Source organism: Eumetopias jubatus, unplaced genomic scaffold (assembly GCF_037043125.1).
Source record: "Eumetopias jubatus isolate StellerSeaLion01/CBP00866 unplaced genomic scaffold, mEumJub1_p1.0 scaffold_13, whole genome shotgun sequence".
NCBI classification, from domain to species: domain Eukaryota; kingdom Metazoa; phylum Chordata; class Mammalia; order Carnivora; family Otariidae; genus Eumetopias; species Eumetopias jubatus.
This window is the reverse complement of record NW_028274819.1, coordinates 50,972,447-50,980,237: the sequence shown is the minus strand read 5'-3', so window position 1 is coordinate 50,980,237 and position 7,791 is coordinate 50,972,447. Positions and strand designations below refer to the sequence as shown.

The window sequence follows — 7,791 nt, the reverse complement described above, 5'->3', positions numbered from 1 at the left end:
TCGGGTCTCCCGCCGCTTGGTTGCTTACCAGCCAGTGAGATGCCTCCGACAGGCCGCCTCCCACCCGGCCGTACTCCTAGGCCCTTTCGCCGGGACGTCAACCATCAATGTCTAGCACGCTTTTCCGCGGGTCTGGGACCCCACTGGGAACCTGGCGCTTAAAGACCTTGTTTTGGGGCACCCCTCAACCACAGGTTGCCTGCCAGTCTGCATCCTTTCTAGTTCCCTTACTCAGCCTTTTAAGGGTTGGAAAGCCCCACTCCCCTCCAGCTGCCTGGAGAAGTGAGGACAGCAGGGGAGTGAATAGTGCTGCTGTAGATAGGAAGGGAGGTATTTCAGCTTGAGTATGCAAAATCACATGTTTGCAACATACGCAAAATCACGAGTGAGGGTGGGGTTTTCAACGCAACAAACATTTATTTAATTCCTACTTGCCAATCCTGAGCTAGGGCCTGGGAGTACAAAGTTCGGTAGGACAACACTCTAGTCCTCTAGGCACCAAGAGTCTTCAAAGGGAGGCAAAGAGGTAAACTGGCATTTTCAATACTATGCTGGAGTTAAAATACTAGAGGTAGACACAGAGTATGCAGTGCAAAGGAGAAGGGGAACTAACATCTGCTGCCTACTTCTTTGTGTCAGGCACTCTATCAACTTTATTCCATTTAATTATTCCCTGATTATTGTTAAAGGCAGGTACTGATATCCCCACTTAACAGAGGAGGGAAAAGACTCAGGGAGATGGACTTGTCCAAGGCTCTCTCCTAGTCTACATCAGAACCAAGAATCAAACAATGTTTGGTTTGAAAAAATCTGGGATTTTTCTGCTATACCAAATCATTTTCTGCTATACCAAAATCAACTAGCTTCAGAGAGCCAAACGTTCACGGGAGAAGACTTCTGAGCTGGGTCTTCAAAGAATCCTGGAAACCAACCAGGCAAAGAGTCAGGGGTCATGTTAAGGGCACAGAATATCTTGAGCAAAAGTGAAAGTGGGGAAGTGGAGGAAGGGGGAGGGAGAACAAGGGAGGATAAACAATTTGTTACTCAGGAAAAAACAGCAAGGAAAAGATCAGGTTTGTGAGTCAGACAAAAAGCCAGAACTTCATCAGTAATCTTTGAAGGGTTTTAAGTAAATGACCTGATGGGATTTGCATTTTACTCTGGGAAAATGGTTTTATGGACAGACAGGCCCTTTTTCAAGGGCCTCCTAGAATTCAGAGGAGAGAAAATATGGTTCTAAGCTAATTTAGTAGCAGTAGAGATGGAGAGAAGTAAATGAGTTCTAGATATTCTTAGGAAATGTAATTGGCAGGACTTGTGGATTGATAAAGATATATTTAAGAAGTGAAATCAGTAGGACTTATTGATTGACAGTGGTAATAGGGAGGGGGAGGTGAAGGAAAAGGGAGTCTAAGATAACACTTAGGCTTCTGGCTTGCTTGGAAGAAGCATATTCTCATCTACCAAGAAGGAACACAGAGAATGGTCTGGAATTGGGAAGGAGGGAGATGAAGTATTGAGTGTCATACACCTTGCATTTGAGGTATCAATCATCATCCGATGGGAAGTCTGATTTAGTGAGATGGTGACAGCTGCGGATACAGGTGACTGACTTGTTCCAGGGAACACTGGGTAGATTGAGAAGAGCAAAAGAGTAAAGATGAAGCAATCAAGTATACCAACATTCAGTGAGGAAGAAGAGAAAGAGAAGGAAGAAGAGGGAATGAAGGAGGAAGTGGGAATGGTCAGAAAAGAAGTTAAGCCCTGAATGTTAAAGAAGGAGAGGCAGTGGACAGCTGTGACAGAGAGCCCATAAAGCAAAGACTGGGAAGAGTGCACTGGATGAAGCAGCAGGACGGCCATTGCTGTCATTGTCAGGGGAGGAAAGAGGGAAAAAGTGAGAGCAGAGGTCTCACTGCAGTGAACTGAGGAGAGAACATGAAGTGAAATAGTGTACACAGAGAGCATAGACAACTCTTTGAAAAAGCTTGGTTGAAAAGAGAAAGAAGAAATGGGGAGGGTGAAATGGGGTTTGGGGGGCACCAAACAATACTAGTTATAGCATCTGTAGAGAAACATGAGGCAGGAGTAGGGAGACCTGAGCATGATGGAGCTGGGTAGGGTTGGGAGTCAAGTCAAGCTCACAGAATTTTAGGGTTAGGGAGATAAGCTGTCTGCAGCAGTCTATGGTTGAGGGTTCAGCAGGGCTTCCAATAGTGCAGAATAAGGGACTAAGCCACCAGCTATGGGGCAGGGGATAGGTTCACTCTCCGGCAGGAAAGGGTCACGGGTTGATTAGTGTCTTCAGCAGAGCTGGGAAGTTGGGTGTTCCCCAGCCTGTCACAGGATCCCAGCCAGGGCCAGAGCAGAAACCCTGACCCTGCACCTCTTCATTCAGACAGGACTCATGGCAGCCATGGGTTACCTAGGGAGAAGGTGGGCATCAGACCTGGGCCTGTCTGTACCAGTACTAACAGACTAAGCTCCCTTACCTTGTATTTACATTTCAGGACCCCATCAGAACTGCCCTCAAGTTCATCTTTGCACTCCCCATGTTCATGAAAATGTCCACACTCTTCCCTTCCATACTCACATCAAACAGTCCTGCTCCACGCTGCTGGTAGAGCCTTGGGTTGAGAAAGCCAAGAGGGGGGCGGCCACTGAGGATTCTATGTTCATTTATCAGAGACAGGACCCCACCAAATACTGGAGTAGAGGCCTGTAAGAGTGAGGGTGTAAGTAGAAGTTAGGGGTTCAGAGTGATTGGATTTGGGGGAGGGATGTTTGAAAGGATCAGAGGTCTCTGAGGAGTCAGGGGTTCTGGGTGCAAAGTCTTAGTAGAGGGTGAGAATAGTTCCTGAGTGTCAGGGGTTTGGAGCCAGGCTGATTCTTACCGACGTGCCAGACACCCATGGAATGGGCACGCTGTTGCTGACCACCCAGTAGCCATCGGAGAGTGCAGCCACATCTGGATAGGCACGGCCACTGGCATTGAAATAACTGGATGGTGGTAAGTGGGGACTGGAGCTCAGGAACTGGGCTACAGCTTCCTCCTGAAAGATGTTGTTGAGTGAGTACTGTCTGCTGAACTGAGGATCCCTCCCACCCATCCATCCACACAAACACATACACACACCTGGTATGAAGGCTGTGGGAACACATTGCTGAAGCCACCACCACTGATGTAGTCAACGATCTCATTTGTGACTCGGAATGGATTCTGGAAGGATGTGCCTCCCACTGTGGTGACATAGGGGCTGAAAGCAGAAAACAGCACTCAGATTGTACGGGTCCCAAGGGGACTTCCAAAATGTGTGGAGATGGGTAAGTGTGGGCTCGCTTTGCTAGAGGGGCTGAACTCTGTGGGGAAGCAGGTACATGGGAAAGACTGAGATTTTGAGCCCTCAAGGCATGGCCTGAGGTGACAGTGCACACTTTTGTCTACAGAACATTCACCAAATCTTCTACTAAAATGCCTGGGAACTGAGAAGAGGAATACTGGGAACTGCATTCCACTCAGAAGCCATGGGGCCTAGACATGTAGGAAGAAGGGAATGCAGCAACCAGAGCTGGTTAAACTGAGGTCTTAGCTACAGGAGCACGTGGTGGGGTCAAGGCAAAGTTCTAGATCATGTAGCTGTAGATGAAGATTGGTGGTCACAGGTAAGTAAGTGGTGGGCTGGGGTGCTTACCTGGAGGCAGGGAAACTGGGACGGAACTGGTGTCTTCCAGAGACAGACCAACACCCAGCCCCACTGTCACCTGGGAGAAAGACCAAGTTTAGCACTCAGATTAATTGGTCAGAGCTTGATATGTGGGTTCAGATGTCAGAGAAGAAATTCAAGAGTTAGTCATTACTGCAAGAGGTCTGAGTTTAGAGATCAGATCAGTAGTCCCTACTGAGTTCAGATTGTAAGTCAGCGATCACAAGGGTCTCCTTGGGGTCAAAACTCCTGAGTTGAGGTAGGGTCTAAGTTTAGAGTAGGAGGTCACCTGAGGCAAAGAGCAGGGTAAGACCCCGAGCGGCCGCCTTCATGAGCTCCGTGTTGACCCGCTGGATGTAGGCGCTGCTGAGGGAGTCCTCGTCATCCCCATAGCTCACGGTGTGCACGTGTGGCAGGGCTGACTCATTACTCAGCAGCAGGAGCCACTGCAGGAAGGGCTCCTGTGACTCATGTCGGCCTGGATTTGCGGGGAGGGGAGGAGCACAAGGGTGGTCCTTTGGGAGGTTGTCTCGGTCTCCCTCTAGCCCATGGGATTCCCTTGAGGGAGCAGTGAGCACCACTCACGACCACCCCTCTCCCCACCCACCAGTCCCCTTGGCAGTACCAGGGCTACTGTAGACCCAGGTGGAGATGTTGGCGCCGGCACTCATCAGGTACTCCACGTCTAGACTGGCCTCGATCCCAGCCCGGCCCCGGCCCTGTTGTCCAACCACACGGGCTACTGATGCCTGGTGTGCAAATTTCCCACCAAAGAGGCGCATGAACTCAGCCAGGTCTGAGTCATGGAAATACTGCTCCAGGAACTACAGAAGGAATCAGATCAGGTATCATGGGTCAGAGGATGCAGCCCCAAGGTCACGGCAGGGGACACTATTCCAGATAGGGGGTGAGGACCCAGGGGAGGAGTCAGAGAGGAAGCCCCAGCCTGGGGAAGCATCTTGGGTAGGGTGTCAGGACCCTGGAGCTCTCTGCCCGGCTCACCTGGGCACAGGCTTGGCTGTTGTTGGTTGTGCCAGAGCCCACGTCTTGTGCTGTCAAGTTGTATCGCTGACGGATCACAGATGGGGTCACCCCCAGGTGCAGGCCAACAGTCCCTGACACCTGTGGCTCAGGGCGTTGCCTCAGGGATGATGTGGGGGGAAAGCGATGCAGCCCGCCCACTGTGGGGAGGGGTCAGGCTTGAGGAGGAGATCTTTTAGACTCCAACCCCCACTTTACCACTGATCCTACCCCAACCCCCGCCACGGCACCTAAACTTTTCCAGCCCCTGGTTCTGCCTGCTTCAAACCCCACCGACCCCACTGGGTGTTACCAAAGTCCACATGAGGGGCCAAGGCCTTCGGGAGGTGGTATGGACGTGGGGACCTTATAACATGGATCTCTGCAGGTCCCCCCACATAGCGATGAAATTCAGCCCCAGAGAGCAGCAGTTCAGCCTGTCTGGAGGTCAGAGATCAGAGAACAGAGGTCAGAAAGCAGCACAGACCAGAGCAGAGGAGGCTACCTGAGCATTACTGCTCATCCTTGTCTCCCTGTGTGTTAGCTCTCACCCACAAGCTCCCACCAGCTTCTCAGCTCTCTCCCATTGGGGTGACTCATCTCCCTGATGGGATGATTGGTACCCTCCACGGGGCAATCCTTCCCTCTCACCGGACACTCAGCCAGCAAGTCAGAAAGTCCTGTGTGGTCACTGAGTGGCAGTTCCGGGCTCCAGCTGCCAAGAGCCATTTTTGGACTGTGCGGAAGGTCAGTGGTGATGGCCGGACCAGTTCAGCCACATCCTCTAGGGTCAGGTATTTTCCTGCAGGGATTCAGTAGAGGATCTTGCCTTCATTCATTGCTTTTCCAAGTTGCCCATTTTGGACCTCAGCCAGGACATTGGGACTTCCCAGGGAACCTGGAACAGGGTCTTGAGGGATAGGTGGGAACTTTCTAGCAAAAAGGCAGGCTGTGCAGGTGCAAGCTATATTTGGGGGCTGGGAGAAGAAAAGGCTAGGGGGACTTGGAATGCCATGGCCAGAAATAAGAATTTACCCTAAAGGCCAGAAGGTTGCAAATGCTGCATCAGAACATGTATTGCCATAATCATAAACAACAAATGAGGTTAAAAATTAAAATTTCCCATATTAAGTTTATTTCCAGTAAAAGTTTTCAAAACTTTCAGAACCAATTATAAAGTGACATCTAATTCAGTTCCAGTCTTTGTACTTGTTGATTTTAAGCTTAACGTGATGGTGAGTCACTATTTTCCTGCAGAGTGCCATGTACACAGCTCCGGGGTGAATCTGAGCCTGCCCCCTCACACACATACCACTGCCACCCAACCATGAAGGGCTTCATGCAGGGGAGGGACACTATCCAGCATGACCACTGGAGCAGAACACTGTTTGGGAGCAGATTAGGGGGCCGGGTGGGGAGTGGGGTGAACCACTCAGGACTGGGCAGCAGTCTGGGTGCAAGAATAAACAAATGCATGGGCAATAACAAGCAATGGTAGAAAGCAGAGGATTCCAAAGGCTCTTTCAGAGCCAGAACTGGAGATGACAGCTCTAGAGTCTGACTGGAGGAGGAAATGGGCATGGGTTTGAGGGTGGGGGAGGAATTTGAGTTAATGAGCACCTATCTGTACTGGATACTACTTCCCATGTGTCTGGTAAGTAGTAGCAGAATTTGAATCCAGATTTGATCACACAGCCTGTGCTCTTAACTTTCAGGTTTTTAGCCTGATAAACATAGGTGGGAAGTTTTGGGGGAAGGAATTTGAGTGAGTTTTGGACAGTTTATTTCCAGTTCACTTTTTTTTTTATTCAGAAACTTCAATGAGGGCCACTGCCATTCAACTGTCCTATATCACCACTTCCCTAGGCACCAAGCGCATGACCATGACGTTATGTGCGCCATCCCACACTCAGCCCGGCCCTGGGTCCCTTCACTGCATCCCACTTCCCAGCCCCAGTTCCTATTCCAATAGGCACCATAACGAGGAGAGCCAGGATCCGACACAGCCTGCACCAGCTCAGACAGTCTTTCCACGTTCTGCTGTCTCAGGGCAAAGGTGAGACTCAGCTCTTCCTCGGAGTCTACACGGCCCAGGGACACCCAGCCTGGGGGCAACCTGCAGGGTCAAAGGTCAGGAACATGGTCTTTGTTAGTGTGGAGATGGGAAATATTAGTCATGGAAGGTTCATGGGGTAGGATCCCAGAGGCAGATATGGCTCACAGGCGGTGAACGACTGGGGACTGAGCCTGGGAACCTGGGGATAAGACTATGGAGTGGGTACCAGGAGCTGGTAAGGGGGTGAGGGAGGCTGGGCCAAGGCAGTGGGCACAGGACAGGACATAGGGAAGGGGCCGGTCTGTGCTAAGTCAACTCACGTTCGCTGCTGGTCCTGCTCCGGGCTATAACTGCATTTGCCAGCGACGAAGAGGGCAAGGAGCCCGAGGAGGCTGCAGAGGCGGCAGGCGGGTTTCAGCAGGGGCCGGGCTGCCACTGTATTCCCACCCTCCAACCCGATCCCCTCCTCCCGGGGCCCCCCTAATTTCTCACCAGGTTCGGAGTCTCATTCTGCCTTTCTGGAGATCCGCTGTCATGTGACAGATCACATGAACCTTATAGTCTACCACCAGCACCACCACCACGCGGCTGCGGGGAAACTAGTGCCGGTGCTGGCTCCTCCTTCAAATGGGTGGTCCTAAATGCTGGAGATGGGAGGGGCTGCCACCCGATCCTTCCTCTGCGGCCCCGCCAGCACCGGGTTCGTCCCGGGCTCCAGACGCGCCCCCAGCCCCCACGCCCGCACTGGGTTCGTCCCGGGCTCCAGACGCCCCCCCCCCGCCCTCACTGGGTTTGTCCCGGGCTCCAAACCCCACCCCACCTCCCCACCCCCGCCCCGGCTGCCGGAGTCCAGCTGGCACTCACCAAGGGGTATAGGGCAGTGCTTAAGAAAGGGGCTCTGGGCACACGGACCCACAGACCAGGGTTCCTCCTTAGCTGTATGATATCGGGAAAGAACCCAACCTCTCGGAGCCTAGGTTTCATTTAGAATCCGGAAGCGGCTATATTTAA

General features: G+C 51.8%; 1 protein-coding gene across 1 annotated transcript; it reads right to left on the bottom strand.

Annotated features, from left to right (window-relative positions):
• Positions 1-392: 392 nt before the first annotated feature.
• TPP1 (tripeptidyl peptidase 1) lies at positions 393-7,705 on the bottom strand. The gene is made up of 14 exons (XM_028116837.2): positions 7,645-7,705; positions 7,273-7,424; positions 7,101-7,172; positions 6,701-6,840; positions 5,376-5,526; positions 5,038-5,165; positions 4,707-4,885; positions 4,330-4,528; positions 3,994-4,182; positions 3,693-3,762; positions 3,137-3,257; positions 2,895-3,053; positions 2,594-2,719; positions 393-2,425 (listed from the first exon to the last, which is right to left on the bottom strand). Exons 2-14 carry the CDS (start codon positions 7,314-7,316, stop codon positions 2,285-2,287), a joined length of 1,719 nt encoding a protein of 572 aa, XP_027972638.1. The 5' UTR covers positions 7,317-7,424; positions 7,645-7,705; the 3' UTR covers positions 393-2,284.
• Positions 7,706-7,791: the final 86 nt, after the last annotated feature.